This window comes from Syzygium oleosum, unplaced genomic scaffold (assembly GCF_021117445.2).
Source record: "Syzygium oleosum isolate NSW1041296 unplaced genomic scaffold, Sole_v2.1 Sole_v2.13, whole genome shotgun sequence".
NCBI classification, from domain to species: Eukaryota; Viridiplantae; Streptophyta; class Magnoliopsida; order Myrtales; family Myrtaceae; genus Syzygium; species Syzygium oleosum.
In genome coordinates, this window is record NW_026607497.1 from 4070399 (window position 1) to 4087966 (window position 17568).

The 17568-nt window shown below is 42.9% G+C and overlaps 6 protein-coding genes across 9 annotated transcripts in view; 1 reads left to right on the top strand and 5 right to left on the bottom strand.

The window, feature by feature from the left end:
* The window catches only part of LOC115675040 (probable disease resistance protein At1g61300), an 84982-nt gene that overhangs the window by 52431 nt on the left and 14983 nt on the right, over positions 1-17568 (bottom strand). The window lies entirely within an intron of this gene.
* LOC130139640 (uncharacterized) lies at positions 348-2360 on the bottom strand. Its single transcript, XM_056317050.1, has one exon. The coding sequence runs from the start codon at positions 1014-1016 to the stop codon at positions 348-350; it is 669 nt and encodes a 222-aa protein (XP_056173025.1). The 5' UTR covers positions 1017-2360.
* On the bottom strand, positions 6228-9716 carry LOC130139639 (mitogen-activated protein kinase kinase kinase 5-like). 4 transcript variants are annotated; one of them, XM_056317047.1, is made up of 10 exons: positions 9575-9716; positions 9318-9426; positions 8535-8674; positions 8366-8453; positions 8171-8233; positions 7914-8077; positions 7724-7799; positions 6869-6928; positions 6666-6791; positions 6228-6496 (listed from the first exon to the last, which is right to left on the bottom strand). In XM_056317047.1, exons 3-10 carry the CDS (start codon positions 8660-8662, stop codon positions 6341-6343), a joined length of 861 nt encoding a protein of 286 aa, XP_056173022.1. In that variant the 5' UTR covers positions 8663-8674; positions 9318-9426; positions 9575-9716; the 3' UTR covers positions 6228-6340. The 4 variants fall into 4 exon arrangements, with proteins under 4 accessions (XP_056173022.1, XP_056173023.1, XP_056173021.1 ...); XM_056317048.1 differs by having other exon boundaries at positions 9531-9668; XM_056317046.1 differs by lacking the exon at positions 9575-9716 and having other exon boundaries at positions 9318-9497.
* On the top strand, positions 9592-12549 carry LOC115675154 (uncharacterized). The gene has a single exon (XM_056317043.1). It carries the CDS (start codon positions 9969-9971, stop codon positions 11181-11183), a length of 1215 nt encoding a protein of 404 aa, XP_056173018.1. The 5' UTR covers positions 9592-9968; the 3' UTR covers positions 11184-12549.
* On the bottom strand, positions 12549-14909 carry LOC115675063 (cytochrome P450 716B1-like). The gene is made up of 4 exons (XM_030597670.2): positions 14406-14909; positions 13723-14164; positions 13257-13444; positions 12549-13139 (listed from the first exon to the last, which is right to left on the bottom strand). The coding sequence occupies exons 1-4, from the start codon at positions 14898-14900 to the stop codon at positions 12837-12839; spliced, it is 1428 nt and encodes a 475-aa protein (XP_030453530.1). The 5' UTR covers positions 14901-14909; the 3' UTR covers positions 12549-12836.
* LOC130139690 (cytochrome P450 716B1-like) lies at positions 15539-17484 on the bottom strand. Its single transcript, XM_056317227.1, has 4 exons — positions 17190-17484; positions 16725-16912; positions 16515-16603; positions 15539-15809 (listed from the first exon to the last, which is right to left on the bottom strand). The coding sequence occupies exons 1-4, from the start codon at positions 17482-17484 to the stop codon at positions 15539-15541; spliced, it is 843 nt and encodes a 280-aa protein (XP_056173202.1).

Sequence of the window (17568 nt, forward strand, 5' to 3'; positions counted from 1 at the left end):
GTCTGGCAAACAATTTGAAGTGCCTACATGTAGGGATTGATCATTTTGTGATGACAACGGACCGTTCGATTCTGCAGGTCACTCATTTGCATTTCCTCAGAATAATAAGATGGAATGGAATACTGTGGCTGATAGGGCATATCAAGAAGATAAGACAGCCACTCTGCTGAATACATTTGCGGACATGAAGCACTATCACCTCTCCATTGTTCATCAAAGCCGGAATGTGTTTGATTGGGATGCTGGGGAGTGCCAATTGTACTTATGTCACTGAGACGGGGACCAGGCACAGCAACACCAGGTCTAGTTGACTGATGCAACCCATTTGTCACACTGTTATTAAGGGATCAATGCTTTTGCAATGGTGATGACCCTCTACTATTCTGTTGTTCATACCTCGTCTCGAGATCAATAGACTGATCAAAAAGCTCTGGTAGTTGACTTAGATCAAGAAAAATTGAAGCCGGCGAATCGGTTGAACGTTGCAGGAGAGATGAAGTTTTTTCGGTTCCATGTTCATCATCCGAGCGTTGAATTGACCCATTGGGTTGTGGGGGCATTTCTGGATCACCCACAGGCATGTCAGCGAGACAAAAGGACTCTTGATACTGACAATCTACCGAAGCCGCACCAGCAACAGTTCCATTCTGCCAATGGCAAGATGGTTGCTGGGGGACGTTTTGATTCGAGTTCTGCATGTCGTGGGGACTCGAACCATGGTCACTACCAAGGACTACAATTTGGTCCATACCGTCACTTCCTCGTCCCGTTACCTCAATAGATGCGCCTCCCCTGTGGGTTGCGTCCGCCACACTTTTACCTTTCATCGCCTTCGAAGCTTGTGATACATGATCATCAACTCTCTCGCATAGTTTAATACCGTAGCCTGGAACCCCAGCGAGGTGTGCCCTGATCCTCGTAGCACTTCCACCAAAATCCTTGCCACAAAACTTACACTTCCACTTGTTCGCCACAACCTCCACATGCCTCCGAAATGGATCAACCTCTCTAGGCATTACTTATTCTGAGCTACAAAAGAGAAGACAATTTAGAGCAGACTAGAGAAGAACGAAGTCAGACAAGATCTACATGTATAAAAAAAGGCCATACTAAAACCCTTTTCCAATCACCCAGTAAAGCTGAACCACCCGAGGATCCCTCAGAGTACGTAAATAGCAGACATAGAAAAGAACCGACAATATTTGAAATTCCAAAGTAGCAAAGATAGGTGAAAAGTAAGGATCGAAGCTGCTCTAGCTTCTGACCAAAAAAAAAGAAAGAAGCTGCTCTGGCAATCTGAACCACGGAAAGGGATTAGCATCAGGAATCCAAGAAGGTTGCCAGTTTAAGTTTTCAGGGGTTTAGGGATTCGTCAGGCTTTGGGGGTACTCGAAAAAGGTCAAAGGTCGGGCATTATATGAAATGGAAAAACAGAGTCAACAGCAGCCAGGAGGAGCAAAATTTCTTACATGCGCTGCAAGGAAAGTACGTTTTGCGGGCGTTATCGGACCGGACCACATCAAGGAGCTAGCCGCAGGAAAGATTACACGTGGTAAGTGACACTGGAAACCATAAAAAGAAAATAAAAACCAAATCCCGTAAATGCAAATCTTGTATTTAGATACAGTTTCGCTTTTTCATTTTGTGCTATTGAATCCTTCAACTTTTTAAAGCAGGCAATTAATTTCTTTAGCTCTTTTTTCTGGTTAGTAAGCGGGCATCTTCATTCCTCAACAAAAAAGTTTTGGATGGACTAAGCCTAATTACAAGCCGAAAACTTTCCACCATCGCCCCCACAAACACAACAGAACAAACATTCAGGGCCCAATACAAAAGTAATGTCCCTAAAGCCCAGAGAAGAAACAACAGAAAACACCCAAGCTCTCGAAACAATCTGAAATATTATACACGGAGCTTTATCTGCGATTCTGCATCATTCAAAGACGCTTTGTTTCCTGCAATAGCTTTGAATGCGGATTCTCACACCAAAGACGGCCATTTTAACAACACTAGTAGACTGAGGAACAACATGACTACGTAAAACTTCATTCCTATCAACCCAAATATGGTAGATGGCACCATTCCAGATGAGTTTCAATATGATTTTAGTCAAAGACCTCCCTCTAGCAGCTCCAAGATCCCATTCTATCCCAGTCTTTAACAATCCAACAAACTCCAAGCAAACCCCATTAGAGATCTCCATCCTTCGAGAAGGGACCCTCAGAAAACAAAGGTTTCCTAGACTCAGCAAGAAGAGCATAAGACACATATGTCATCAGTGGAGCAAGCCAAGCTATACAGCTGAATTGAGGCGAATTTGGATTAAACCAGATGACTTGATGTCAAGAGATATTCTGTTTTTTTATTACTCACCTACTCTCACCTACTCCCAAGCATCAGCCTGAGTGAAGAAGCATCCAGAGGTATGTCCTTTGAAAATTGCTATACCCTCAAGAGCAGAGCAGGGGAAAGATTGTTCCACATATGGCTGCTTGAATATGCACCGACAAATCTGATCTTGGTGGAATTCAAACCCACTCATCTCCATTAATGACACCAGCAACTAGAGAGTTAAGGCCTAATGCAGCAATATATATCAGTTTTTGAGGGTAAACATCCAACAACACCCCATGAGGCTGCCAAGGATCATTAATAAGAAACTACTATGTTCATTACCAATAATATATCTGACATGTGGCTTTTAAAACACACATTGTCTTATATATATATTAGTTATATTCAGTAAATAAGTCATAAATGGGTTTAAATATAATATGGGTGATAAATGAATCATAAATTAATCATAAATGGGTTTACAACTTACTTAAACTCAATCCACTTTTAGAACACTCTCTTCATTCTCTCTTGCCCTCTTTCGATCTTGCGCTTACTCACGCTACACTCTCACCTCAATCTGGATATGAATTTTCTTATATAGAGCTAAATATAAAAGTTTTTTAGCAATATGAATTGGATTAGGCATTGGTCAATAAATTTACATTGCACGAAAAACAGGATAAATAGATTTATTTGGGTTAGTCAATTTTTCAATCCGACCCAACCCACTCATTTAACGGATCTACCTTGAGGAGCTTCCTTCAAACGTTCGTGTTGTCATTCTTGAAAAAAACGGACCCAATAGAAACATGTCCTCTAGCTTTTCTCGTCAATGAAATCAAATCCCTCCATCAATCATTGTTAGTGACATCATCAACTTGCTGATGTGGCATAAACCAGACATTTGTATATCAACATGTACAAGTCCAGCGCCCTTCCATTTTTCTCTATCTTTAATGTTTCTTTTCTCTCTTTTTTAATATGTGCATTATAAATCCAAAAACTTATCATGAAAGTATAATTAAATTATAAACTAATCCAATCATGGCAATCAAGTTGTTAGACACGTTCGACTTAAGTAAAGAAAAATGTAGATATGACATTTTTAAAGATATTTTGAGGACACGCGGCTCTGAAGTAACATCTCAAAAAATAGGCCAAAAAATAAAAATAAAAATAATAATAATAAAGGCAAGAACCAAAAGAAAAACAAAAAAATTAGGAAAATGGAACCGAAGAGAAAGGGAGATGTGGGCCCCAGTCTCTTCAGGGGAGTGTTGACGCGGCTGCTCAAGGGTCGTCGGAGCTCACCAAGGTAGTCATGGCCACGGGCCGGTTTCGGCCCGGAACCGGACCGGAACCGGCCCTATCAAACCCGGGCCCGGCCCGTTGACCGGGCCCGCGGTTTGGAACCGGAACCGGCCCGTGCCCTACGGGCCCGGTTCCGGTTCAAGAAATTTTTGAACTGGCCCGGAACCGCCGGTTCCGAGCCCGGTTCAAAAAAAAAAAAAAAAAAAAGAAAAAGCTGCAGATCTAGCGAGGGTTCGACCTCGCCGGCGTCGGGCAAGGCCGGCCTCGCCAGTTGCAGGCGAGGTCGAGCCTCGCCGGCGTCGGGCAAGGCCGGCCTCGCCAGTTGCAGGCGAGGCCGGCCTCGCCCAGTTGCAGGCGAGGTCGGCCTCGCCCGACGCCGGCGAGGTCGAGCTCGCCCGACGCCGGCGAGGTCGAGCCTCGCCAGATCTGGCGAGGGTTCGACCTCGCCAGCCTTAGGAGAGGCCGGCCTCGCCAGTTGCCGGCTAGGTCGAGCCTCGGCTGGCGTCGGGCGAGGCCGGCCTCGCCGATTGCGGCGAGGTCGGCCTCGCCCGAGGTCGAGCCCTCGCCCGTCCGGGCGAGGCCGGCCTCGCCCGGCCCGAAGCGAGGCGGCCTCGCCCGAGGCCGGCGGAGGAAGAAAAGAAAAAAAAAAGAAAAAGAAAAAAAACAGAAAAGAAAAATTATGAACCGGCCCGGAACCGGAACCGGCCCGGAACCGTCCGGTTCATACTTGGCCACGAACCGAAACCGCCGGTTCCGAACCGGAACCGGTCGGTTCCGAACCGTGGCCATGACTACACCAAGGGCGTCGCCGTCTCTCTCCCCGGTTCTGGATTTCTTTTTTGCTATGTTTTGCTTTTTCTTTTTTCTTTTTAGGCTTCTTGGTGCCATGCATTTAGTGCCAACTAGTGCCACATTTTGTAAAATCACATGGAGTTGACAGAATTTTAATTGCACTAATTGAATAAGTTTCAAAAATTGATTACACCCTCGCGACAGATTTTAAGACTTCTAATGTTCATATCATTTTCTTTTCTTTTATTTATCTTGCTTGTATTTGCTGATGTGGTGCTTCTTCTTTGACTTCGTATCAACACCATACACCATTCGATTTTGATGAATAGATATACCTCGTAGACGATGTTTATGACTCAAATGCACTCCATACAAAACATTTGGATTAAACAGCACTGTCAAATTGTTTATGTGGATGTCCACCTTCGAGTCAGATCATCGTAGAAAAACGTGCATCTTGTCAACAAATAAATATTTTTATAGTCAATATCTCGTAACTAATTTATGATAGATTTGACGTTACCTTTCTAATCGAGAAAGTTACTGAACACTATGAATTACCTAATATAATAATTCATATGCTTAAGCTTTTTCTTTTATGAGCAAAAGTAATTCTTTTCAATGTAACAACTTCTAATGAAACTATTTAGTTTTTTCAATCGATTTATCGGTGAGTTTTCTTAAGGTAATGTGAACTTAAATCTATTCTGAAGTAGTAGCTTCTTTCTTAAAGTGTTAAGTAAGGGCCCGTTTGGTAACGTGCCAAATAGTGAAAATTTCTGTTTTTTTGTTCCCAGAAATAGTTTGGGAACAGAAATGCGTTTGGTAAACTTTTTGTTCCTGGGCACATTTTTGCAAAAATTTGTGCCGAGAAACAGTTTTGGAAGAGAAACAAGAAGTAAAAAAAAGTTGCTTCTTGTTTCTCGGCACAATTTTGAGAATCAGTTTTTTTTCTTCTTTTTCTTTTTTTTCTTTTCTTATTTTGTGGTGTTGTTCTTCCCCTGGCTGAGCCGGCCGCCGGCGACCGGCCACAGCCCAGGGCCGGCGAGGGCGTCACGGCCCTCGCCGACCGCCGGCGGAGGCGAAGGTCGCCCTCGCCGGCGAGGGCGAGGGCTGGACCCACACCGCCTGGGCGAGGCGGCCTCGCCCAGATCGAGCGAGGCCGAGCTTCGCTGTCGGTCGCGACGGCGAGGCTCGGCCTCGCCCAGAGATGGCGAGGGTCCAGCCCTCGCCCAGATCGAGCGAGGCCGAGCTTCGCTGTCGGTCTCTGGGCGAGGCCGCCTCGCCCAGGCGGCGAGGGTCCAGCCCTCGCCGGCCCTGGGCTGTGGCCGGTCGCCGGCGACCGGCCATGGCCAAAGAAAAAAATGGGTAAAAAGAAAAAAAAATTAAACAATTTAAAATATTATTAAAATATTATTTGGGAATAGAAATTTTGTGTAGTTACCAAACGCATTTCTGTTCTTTTCTACTCTAGGAATAGAAATTTTGGACAGTTTATCAAACGCCTTCAAATACTCAAAAATTGTTTCCGGGCACAGAATAAAAAAAAATCATTTCTGTTCAGGAATAGCACCCGGGCACAGAATGGTATTCATGCGCACCCTAATTCTCCATTAGATAAATAATTTTTTCACCATGTTAGTAACCTTTTATACTGAAAAAAGTTCTTAAATGTACCTTTTTTAGAAAAAGAAACCTATTGTCGACCCCTGCTCTGCATCCGACGCCCTTCCTTTGAAGCAAAAAGTATCTCTTATTGGACCATTAAGAGTCTTCTTTCTTCTTCATCCCATCTATGGACCTTGTGATCCTTTTGGTTTAGTAAATATGAAACTTTACAGTACAACATCCCTTTCGCAACAACGTATTGGCTCATGAAAAAAGTCAGTCATCTGCAACTTCAAATTTGCAGGAAAGCATGCTTAAGTAGCATAGCAGCTGAAGGCCTCGCAGCAGGCTGTCTTCGAAAGCAGCACTGCAGGAAATCCTTTCTCTCGGCGGATAAAGACTCGGGTATTGGTGGAGAACTTCGCATCACCTTAAAAATAGCCGCAGCCTGCATTAATGATCAAACATGAAACAGAAACTGAAGACACAGATCACTTGCCAAATGGTAATACGCACAGTCCCAAACTTCCAACAGAAAACAGTGACACAGATTTGGTCGGAAGCGTATCCTTGGAAGGACTAACAGAGAGAATGAAAAAGCAATGCAGCGTTCTTACCTGCTCATACTCACTCCAAGGAGGTTTCCCAGTTACCATTTCGATAATAGTACATCCCAAGCTCCAGATGTCAGCAGTATGATCGAGATCCGTGCTGTTATCATTCGCCATCAAGGATTGTATGAGCTGCAGGATATACCATTCCATCATTCGGCCACGACAAAAAAAAGAATGTAGCATTAACGTAAACAAAAGCAAAGTACCTGTGGAGCCATCCAGTTTAGACACTTCTTCAAAGAGCGGTAAGCTGCTTGTCCAGTTAGCTAAGAAACCGTAGGACATTAGTAAAGCCGAAGACTATTTGGTGTTCTCATGGAACACTGGATAAAATTGCAACATCTTCATAGACATAGATACATCAGATCGATGAAAGAACTAAATCAACCACTTTCGACTTATGTTAGCTTATTACCGAGAAAAAGGACCATGAAGCAATCAACAAAATGATTTCAGCATATGCTTCAGAACTTGAAAAGAGAGCAACAATACTTTGGCTACTGTCCAGATTTCCGTTCTATGGACAATTACACTTTTATTTACCCCGTGTTAGGAAGGAGGCGCTTCTTATTCCGACTAAATTCGATCCTTCTCTTGGAAGGCAGAGGAGCAGTAAAAACAACACAAGAAGAACCGTTCACCAAAGGTATTGCACTCTAGCGGGTACACCTCTTAGGAACTTTTCAGAAACCAGTAGAAAAGGAAAGAACTCTCATTTGGTTTCGGCATCTATTTACAGCAAGAAATATTTTCCCGTTTATGCAACATAGTATCTTTACCCAAAACGATGTGAAAAAAAGTAAAGAAAATTATTCAATAAGATTTCATCCATCTACGGTAGACTTTTGCACAGATGAAATGCCACAAACCCATAATGAAAGTATGCATTGATAGAGCGGAGATGAAGAATAACAAGCTTGCATGTTTTCTTTTTTTTCTTTTTTGCACTAACCTAATCTATCAGTCACCCTGACTTCACATTCGCCAGTAAATGCACCACAGATCAGCAAGGAATTTTTACATGCACTCGGTAGTCTTGCAGTGAAGTGGTCGAAACTCACATGTTTGGCAATCCCAAAGTCAGCAAGTTTGACTATCCCAGATGCATCCACAAATAAATTAGCTCCCTTTAAATCCCTGCACACGCCAAAGAGTTTTCACAGGTATGTAGGCACAATAAAGAAGGTCCTGTTGTCCTTAACCAATATGCAAGTCATCTCATGATGCTTGAGATCAATGGTTTAGAATTAACCATGTATGGAGTTGTTAGCGTGCAGGTAAGCCAATCCAGTCACAATATGGTGTGTAAAATTGCGGACAACCGATTCTGTTAGGGCCCCAAGATGCTCCTGGATATACTTGTCTATCGAACATTGATGTGCATATTCTAGATATATGTTAAGCCGATCCTCGACCTGAGTATGTATGAATATGTTGAAATTTTGGTGAGTCAAATTAGGAATGCCTGTTGAGCTGAGACGTGTAGATGCCATGGAAAGGTGACTCACAATTTCACTGCCATAATACTGCAGAATGTTTGGATGTCTAAGCTGGCTAAGTACGTCAATTTCCTGTGTAACAGGTTGAAAAACATAAAGGTAGCAAAGCAATCAATTACCTGGAAATGATAAAAGAAACTCTCTGCAGTATATTTAGATCAGATGGGAGAATAGATTGGATCCCAGAGCATTACAAAAAATTACCTGCTTTAACTGCCTCATGCACTCAGCCAAATTTGGATCGATAGGCAATAACTCAAATTCCTTCAATGCACACAGAGCTTCGGTTTCTCTGTCAGGAAACATGTCAAAGTTTAGCTAACTGGATGTCTAAAAATATGCAACATGTCGAAGTTTCCCAGAGCTAACTTACTGGTTGCTAGCAATGTAAACACTTCCAAAAGTGCCACGCCCAATAAGCTGGCCTTTTTGCCATTGACTTGCTAGTGGTAACTGCTCTGTTCTTTCAGCAACTTGAGCTGAAGCTGTAGGGTTCTCCATCTATCCACGACTCTGAGACGTCAAAACAGGGGTGATTACCGGGCAATTCTTTCTTCTTCCTCTTTTAACATCTTAGCTCAAAGTGGGGCTGAGGTGAATTTTTTTACAACAAAGGGCAAAAAGAAAACTTCCCAGCCTATGTTTCCATATATGATCCAACTACTAAGCAGATCAAGTATTATATACCCGAAAGTTTAATGTCGAAACAGTTTAATCGGGGTCAAGTTGCTCTGATCCAAAAGAGCGAAGCAGCGTATGTGGCACAACATTTTCGATCGACAAGTTCATGCAATATCATATTTGAAATCCTTTCTAAACACAAACAGATTAAAGGTAGTGTTGCCCAAAATTCTCTCTTTTTTGTAGTAGGCCTTATTCCAGGATGATCAATCCATAGTAATAAATTGTCCTTTCGGCTCTAAGACAAGATGTGAAGCAGACTCTGCTAGTCCCTCGGCTTCTCAAATATTCGGATCCATTGTTCTTCGACTAACCTGAAATATCGACCAGATTTTTTTTCTTTTTTCGGGCAAAAAGTTCTTGCCAGATCGAAATTGGACAATACGCATGCAAATCCCAAGAAGGCAATTTCAAGTGAAGTTGTGCAGCATCATTAGCAACTGAAACATGAAGCTAGGACATCGGTGATACATACCTGTATAACCCCAAAAGGAGGAACTCCGAGGCTGCTGTTACAATCTGAAGCACAAACCGCAATCACCATCCGAGAATCCACGGAACAGATTGATTTCCTCTGCTAAAAGCTACAAAGAAAGGAATGCTTTTTGGCGAAGAAACAACTGGCATTGCTCGAGTCAAAAAAAGACTTTGGAAGGATGGAAGTCTTTCCAGGGCCTCAATTGCTGACCTGTTGACCTGACTCTGAACAATTTGATCTCAGTCGGTGCTTACCGTGGTCTAAGCGCATGATTTCGGTTCATTCATGGAGTCAAGACTATGGGAGACTATAGAGACGTGTAGAATTGTCGAATTAAGCATTTTCGACAAATTGTTTAAATTAATCGTGCCAGGGGACGGCGACCTGCTCGGTTGTTGCCATGGCATCCGGCCCAGACATCGACGGATCTCAGGCGAATGAGCCCTGAAAGCGCTACCGAGCCCCACAATGTCGCACTGCCGGGCCCTGCCCGTTGCCCGACGGCGGCAACCCATTTGAATCAGAGAGGTTGCCGCGCACTCTTTAGTAATTCAAAACTATTGCTCGAACGTCTGGCCCCTTCAGTTTCTCTCAGATTCCCGAAAATCATCTCACGATTTCTGGATAAACTTGTACCCGCCGTACCAGATGCAGGTCCATTTCGCAACCCGGATCCGATTTCCAAACCCGTTCCTGAACCCTAAATCAATTCCTTTTCGATCCGCGTCCCTGAGCGTCATCCTCAACAAGCTCCATCCTTTCCCCAACCAGATCGCCGGCGTCCACCGGATATCCGCGGAAATGGCGGAAACGGCTCGCTCGAATCCGAAGCGACCCGTCTGCCCGTCCTGCTCCAAGCCCGCGCGCACCTGCCTCTGCGCTCGGATCCGATCTCCGGGCCTCGATCACCCCGTCAGCGTCACCGTTCTCCAGCACAGCCTGGAGCGGAGGCATTCCCTCAATTCCGCTCGGATCCTGAGGCTGGGGCTCAAGCACGTCGCCGTCGCCGCCGTTTCCGACGTCAACTTCGGCGCCGAGTTCTCGATCTCGCCGCTCGAGCGAGGCTCCGGAGTCGGCGCCGGTGGATTGGTCGGTGTGGATTTGGGTGCCCGAGACGGGGAGCAATCGAACGGAGCTCATTGTCCCGGGGATGGTAGGAACTGCGGTTTGATTGCCCCGAACAATGTCGAAGTTTCGGGGGATTCCCCGGTGCAGCAGAACTCGCGCTCCCGTGGAGTCGTGTCTGGAGGTACTACTAGCGAACCTGTTATCAGTTTTCGAATGGGCAAGAAGGGCATTATCAAATCGATAGACCATATCTGGATGTCTCGAATCGGTCATAAAGGAGATGATTTTGATGCCATATTAGATTGTGAGTTGGCTCGTGATGTTCTGTCGAATGGATTTGTGGTTAGGAAGTTGCAAAACCTTCCATTGAATCCGAGCTTGGAGCTCGAAGAATGTGAGGAATTCGTGCTCGAGGTGCCGCGCGGGTCGGTACTTCTGTTCCCGTCCGAGAATGCGCTCGGCATTGACGGACTCAAGGCAGCTGAGTTCGAAGTGAGGAACCTGATTGTGCTGGATGGCACGTGGATGAAGGCAAAGAGGATGTACAGCGAGAATCCTTGGTTGAAGCTGTTGCCTCATCTGAAGTTGGATTTGGAGGTGATGAGCTTGTACGGAGAAGTTAGAAGTCAGCCTAAGGCTGGATGTTTGTCCACTCTCGAGAGTGTCATCTACACGATGAAGGTGGTTGGGGGCAGTCCGGAGGGGCTGGATCAACTGTTGGATGTTTTCGAGTCGATGGTCGATGATCAGAGACGATGTAAAGACGAAAGATTGGGTAAATCCACTCCAGAGTAAGCCTCTTCCAGCTTGGCTTCCATGACGAGCTCTTCAGCAATTTTCTGTTCGAGTTCATATCGCATAATTGCATTGGTTATATGTGCCTGTTGAATCCTCATTCAATGAGGTCTTATCTGTCCCCTGTGTTTTGCACTTCTCAAGGTTTTCCAGAATCTCATGCATCGTAATCTCCTGCATTAGCATTTTCAATCTCTTCTCCAGTTCTTTCTAAGTTGAATTTGCCAAAAATGCACTGATTTTCTGCACTGTGATTCTCTCAGTTAACTTTGTGAATATTGACTTCCAGCAAGCACGTTGGGTTGAGTATCAAAATATCTACTTAAGCTTTTATGCTGTAATTCAATCTATTACTAGAATATGACCTGTGCGGTTCACAGATATACGTAACTACATTAAAGTTCAATGTATTGACAAGTCAGAATTCAGATAGAAATTGCCGTTTCTCAAATAACTCCCTATTATTTAGCTTAGTTAGTTACTTCTGTTAGATTTCAAATAAAAAGAGAATCAATATTCATTTTACAAAGAGAGTACAAATATGTTATGCCAAAGCGGGTTGTCGTACTAATGATAAATCACCACTCCATGTAAAAAATGATCCCTTTTCGCCAGCCCGATCATGATAATTAGGGATCTTTAGAATTTTAACACAGGAAAAGAGGCAGTCAAGGGTAATAGGAGGATTAGAGAATCTTGGCCTATCCACTGATCTAACTTTATAATCAAATTAGGTACCATATAGAGAATCATCATTCGTCCACTTATATTGATTAATTAATGAAGAAATAACGTAGTTTTCTTCATTGTATTTCATCATTCTATGATGAAAATGATGACTTAGCACCTTATTTCATCTTATATTATTGTGTTGGGAATATTATATATTATGCTCTAGAATGTAGAATATCTACTTGATAAAGTTAAAGAACAAAATCAATTCTCTTGTTTATTATCAGATCATATTGAAATTCCGTTAGTAGTTTTATTGCTATTTGTTGACACCTATTTTGATGGCAGTCGCGACACTATTGTCTTACCTATTTCATAGGATAAAAGAGAAATTATATATATTGTGCTGAAAAAGAAATAAATAATTTCAACTTCACTATAACATAGATTCAATCTATAGAATTGAATCTCCTTTTCACATGTTGATGCTCTGTCATCATTTTTTTTTGTTGAAATATTATGATGTGTTTAGGTCAAAAGCAAGAAAAAAGAAAAAAATTAAAAAAAGTATTAGAATCAGATTCAAACCAACCCAAAGAAATTAGAAGAGCAAAAGAAAATTTACGAGAGAGGCCACGTGTTCTTTTCCTATACAAACCCCATTTGTTTGTAGGTAATATAGAAAGCGTTGATAGTTTCTGGAGGAGCTAAGATAAGGAAGATTACATGGGTATTGGGGACTCAAGCTAAATGTCAAATTTGTACTGACAACATGCATATAGCATCATACAAAGTGAAAACATACAACATGACGGAGTGCTCTTGGTTATGTTATTTAGAAGAGCTTCTCAAATCACTGGCTTCTTTCTTGGGTTAAATGGTGTTTGAACTTTTACTTTACCAATGGGGATGTTTGCTGGAGCTAAGTCCTGAAAAGGTGGCACGGTGAAAGTCCTGGAGAGTCGAGGAAAGAATTGTACTTCATTTCTGTATCTTTGCCACAATCCGGAGCAATAGTCCTTGAGTAGGTACTGGCATGGGATCGAAAATGTAGTGATCATCTGAACATAACTCCCAAGAGTACTGAGTGACCAGATAATGGATTGCAGCAAGGGTTTCGATCCTCGCAAACTCGTTCCCAGGGCATACGCGAGGCCCTCCTCCAAAAGCGACAAAGCTGTAGGGTGGTACTGACATCTGGTTTTCAAATCTAGCAGGATCGAACTTTGATGGCTCTGGGAATATGCTCTCATCCATGTGTGTCATGCTTGATGCCCAGAAGATCTAAATCACACATTAAATTCCAAAAGTATGTTAATTGGCTGGTTTCACAGATAGAGAGAATAAATAGCAGATAGTTCAAACATTTGAAGAGATAGGAAACGCTATTAGCATCCTTACTTGCCAGCCTTTAGGAATGAGGTATCCACCATAGTCAATATCCTTTACGGCTACCCTGAAGCCAGCAAAAACAGGCGGAACCATCCTCAGAGTTTCCATCGCTACTCTCCATGTGTACCTCATCCTGGCAAGGTCTTCCCAAGTTAAAGGTTCTCCCAAAATTTTGCTTTTTGCTACCTCTTCTTGTTCTGCAAAAGCAAAACAGGCTTATGACTTGCAATAAGGGGGAAGGAACATGCTTCTAAGCTTTGTTATTTAAGTTGCCATCTGGCTTTGGAAACTCCATATAATTCGGTATTGATTTTCCTTACATATGGGAAGTCATTTATTTATCCATCAGCAAAATAGATTCATCATTATTAACAAATTCTTCTTCATTTAGTTTTATTTTCCTTCCTTTTTGGGCTTCAGGAATCTATGCAGATTGGGCAAATCTGAAAAGATGCCTGAAATAGAGGATGTGCACCTTGAAGGACTGCTTCATAAACAGCAGGATTCTTAGATAGAAGACGCAGCATAAAAGTTATAAGAACGGATGAGGTATCATGACCAGCAACCATGATTAGCATGATATTGTGCAGAATCTCCTTGTCAGTCACAACTCGTTTATTTTCTTCATCGCGCTTACTTAACAGGCACGTGATCAAGTCTTGATGGGGAGTTGCAGTGTGCTGCTCTAGTTTCGCTTTCTTCTCTCGTACAAGTTCCTTCAACAGATCTTGGACCTTGGAGCTTGCACAGAGGCTCCTACTGTAGCGCGTGAACGGCAGCTTTACTGGTATTGACCACATTCCCTCTATCATTTCTTGAAAACTTTGCAAGAATTTTTCTCTTTCAGCTCTTTCCTCCATACCGAAGAGAAGAGAGCATATAATGTTGAATGTAAGGTTTTTCATCAGGGGCAATGCCTACAGGAAAATTAAAACATTAGTATTATTTACTCTTCTTTCGTCTATTGAAGAGATTATGCGCACTTCTAGTCTATGCATTTATTCTCATAGTCAATATATGGGGAGGCCATACAGGTGTGAACACCAGTTATATGTGAGAATTGTGCATACACCATATGTCTCTTAAAATTGATTTTGTATTGAATATATCTCAAACTGATCAAAGCAACAGTGGGAGTTTTACAGAATATTAACATACCGCCACTTTTTCCTTGCCCTGCCAGTGCAACTCGATGTGCTTTCTGACTTCTTCATCCATTTTTCCCACGTACTGCTTCAGGGATTCTGGTCGCAAGAACGACATCAAAGAGTCTCTCACGCGTTTGTGATCTTGGCCAATGAGTTCCATCAGATTGCGGTCTCCCAGAATCGCGCGGATGGATGATGTTTGCTTGTTGGCAATCTTGCTGCCGTCTCCACTGAATACAAGCTTGTTTGCTGCTTGTCCGTGAATGAACACCGTCGGTTTGCCAAAGAGAGAGAGCTTCGAGATTGGTCCATACTTCCTCACTCTTTCTTGGAGCCATTCTTCTCCCGTGTTTGTCCTCATGGCTCGGAGCAGGCCTAAGCTTTGGCCTATTAGGGATATTCCTAATGATCCCGGAGGTAGCTTTCTTGATGATCCTCTTCTTCTCCAGCTTAACAGGAAGAGAACTGGTAGAAGAAAGAGAAGAAGAGTGATCAAATTGTTCATTGTTGTGTGTGTGGGTGTGTGATGAGCGGAAAGCAAGAGAATTATAGCTCTCTATTTTTGTCAGTTTCTGAACTAGCACTTTAGGTGGTCGATTCCTTCTGGAACGGGGGATGATGATTACTGTGTAGAAAACGCATCAACTTTTGAGACAGGTTATATTAAATATTTTAGCGATTTGTTTCATGTACCGGGTGCTCTATTCAAAATTGCGGTTGAGATAAACAAATAGCATGAGACTGACCTAACAGAGAAAAAATGGATGTGACCTCTTGTTTAGTTATGACAATGGAGTTGAGCCCGGATGTATACTGCTCTGGATCTGTTTCAGTCACTATCATAAATTCAACGGTAGAGAGCAAAACCGAGAACCCACTGTTAATTTGTCGCGTAAAATTCAATCAAACCTGTAGAATGAGAATTGGACTATGGTTTTCAGAATTTGAAGACCGGAAAAATTGAAAAGAAGAACATGATCAAACTCTGAATTCCACTCAATAAGCTTTATCATCCTCCGCGACAATTGATCAAACAAGTTAAATTGCCCGTGCTCAGGCCACTTCTGAATCTTTCAGATTCCCGAAAATCATCTCGCAATTTCTGGAAAAACTCTTACCCGGCATACCAGATGCAGGTCCATTTCACAACCCGAATCCGATTTCCACACTCGTTCTTGAATCCCAAGTCAATTCCGTTTCAAATACGCGTCCCTGACCATCCTCAAGCTCCATCCTTTCCCCAACCAGATCGCCAACGTCCACCCCTGTTCCATGAAAATGGAGAGAACGACTGACACCAATCCAAAGCCACCCGTTTGCCCCTCCTTTTCCAAGCCCGGTTGCACGTGCCTCTGCACTCGGATCCAATCTCCGGGTCTTGATCAACCCGTGAGCATCACCATTCTCCAGCAGTCTGGAACGTAAGCACCCTCTCAATTCCACTCGAATCTTGAGGCTAGGCCTCAAGAACATTGCCGTCGCCACTGTTTCCGACTTCAGCTTTGGTGCCAAGATTTCGATGAAATATAAGGCGCAAAATAAAATTTAGGAGAGAGGCCATGTATTCCCTTTTTGTTCAAACCCCATTTGTTTTAATCAATATGGAAAGCATTGATAGTGTCTGGAAGGGCTAAGATAACGAAGATTGCATGGATACTGCAGAGTTGAGCTAAATGTCAAATTTGTACTGACGACATGCATATAGCTTCATACAAAATGAAAATGTGCAACATTGGCAGAATGCTTTTGGTTATGTTATCCAGAAGAGTTTCTCAAAGCACCGGCTTCTTTCTTGGGTTAATGGTGTTTCGACTTTTATCCACCAATGGGGACGTTTGATGTAGCTAGTAAGTCCTGAAAAGGCAGCACGGTGAAAGTCCTGGATATTCAAGGAAAGAATTGTACTTCATTTCTGATTCTTTGGCACAATCCGGCGCAGTAGTCCTTGAGTAGGTACTGGCATGAGGTCCCTGAATTATGATCATCTGAACGTAACTCCCAAGAGTACTGAGTGACCAGATAATGGATTGCAACAAGGGTTTCGATCCTTGCAAATTCATTTCCTGGGCATATGCGAGGCCCTCCCCCAAAAGCAATAAAGCTGTAGGGTGGTACTGACTTGTGGTTTTCAAATCTAGCAGGACCAAACTTCGATGGCTCCGGGAAAATGCTCTCATCCATGTGTGTCATGTTTGATGCCCGGAAGATCTAAATCATACATTAAATTCCAAAAGTATATTAATAGACTGGTTTCACAAATGGAGAGAATAAATAGCAGATAGCGCAAGCAAGCATTTGAATAGATAGGAGAAGTTATTTGCATCCTTACTTGCCAGCCTTTAGGAATGAGGTACCCACAATAGTCAATATCCTTTAAGGCTACCCTGAAGCTACCAAAAATAGGCGGAACCATCCTTAGAATTTCCATCGCTACTCTCCATGTGTACTTCATCCTGGCAAGGTCTTCCCAAGTTAAAGGTTCTCCTGAAGTCTTGCTTTTTGCTATCTCTTCTTGTTCTGCAAAAGCAAAGCAGGCTCTTGTCGCAATAAAGGGCAAGGAACGTGCTTCTGAGCTTTGTTATTAAAGTTTACATCTGGCTTTGGAAACTCTGAATAATTTGTGTATTGATTTTCTTACATTTGGCAAGTCATCCGTTATCCATCGGCAAAATAGATTCGTTCTTATCAACAAATTCTTCTTCATTTAGTTTTATCTTCCTTCCTTTTTGTGCTGCAGGAATCTCTATGCAGATTCCGCAAATCTAAAAAGATGCTGGAAATAGAGGATGTGTACCTTGAAGAACTGCTTTATGAACAGCGGGATCCTTAGTTAGAAGACGCAGCATAAAAGTTATAAGAACGGATGAGGTATCATGTCCCGCAACCGTGATTAGCATGATGTTGTGAAGAATCTCCTTGTCGGTCACGACTCGTTTATTTTCTTCATCGCGCTTACTTAAAAGGCACGTGATCAAGTTTTGATGAGGAGTTGCAGTGTGCTGCTCTAGTTTCACCTTCTTCTCTTGTATAAGTTCATTCAACAGATCTTGGACCCTGCAGCTTGCACGGAGGCTCCTACTGTAGCGCATGAACGGCAGCTTTACTCGTATTGACCACAGTCCCTCCTATCATTTCTTGAAAATTTTGCAAGAATTTCTCTTTTTCAGCTCTTT

Excerpts from the sequence above, each read along its gene's own strand:
- LOC130139640 (XM_056317050.1), bottom strand. The coding sequence starts at position 1,016 with ATGCCTAGAGAGGTTGATCCATTTCGGAGGCATGTGGAGGTTGTGGCG.
- LOC130139639 (XM_056317047.1), bottom strand. The coding sequence starts at position 8,662 with ATGGAGAACCCTACAGCTTCAGCTCAAGTTGCTGAAAGAACAGAGCAG. Across the intron at positions 7,800-7,913 it reads GCTAACAACTCCATACATGG|GGATTTAAAGGGAGCTAATT; the intron begins TTAATTCTAAAC and ends TGGCGTGTGCAG. Across the intron at positions 6,929-7,723 it reads ACTTTGGGATTGCCAAACAT|CTAACTGGACAAGCAGCTTA; the intron begins GTGAGTTTCGAC and ends ACGGTTTCTTAG.
- LOC115675154 (XM_056317043.1), top strand. The coding sequence starts at position 9,969 with ATGCAGGTCCATTTCGCAACCCGGATCCGATTTCCAAACCCGTTCCTG.
- LOC115675063 (XM_030597670.2), bottom strand. The coding sequence starts at position 14,900 with ATGAACAATTTGATCACTCTTCTTCTCTTTCTTCTACCAGTTCTCTTC. Across the intron at positions 14,165-14,405 it reads AGGGCAAGGAAAAAGTGGCG|GCATTGCCCCTGATGAAAAA; the intron begins GTATGTTAATAT and ends ATTTTCCTGTAG. Across the intron at positions 13,140-13,256 it reads TCATTCCTAAAGGCTGGCAA|ATCTTCTGGGCATCAAGCAT; the intron begins GTAAGGATGCTA and ends TGTGTGATTTAG.
- LOC130139690 (XM_056317227.1), bottom strand. The coding sequence starts at position 17,484 with ATGCGCTACAGTAGGAGCCTCCGTGCAAGCTGCAGGGTCCAAGATCTG. Across the intron at positions 16,604-16,724 it reads TCATTCCTAAAGGCTGGCAA|ATCTTCCGGGCATCAAACAT; the intron begins GTAAGGATGCAA and ends TGTATGATTTAG. Across the intron at positions 15,810-16,514 it reads GCTAGATTTGAAAACCACAA|ACTGCTGGAGAATGGTGATG; the intron begins GTCAGTACCACC and ends CTTACGTTCCAG.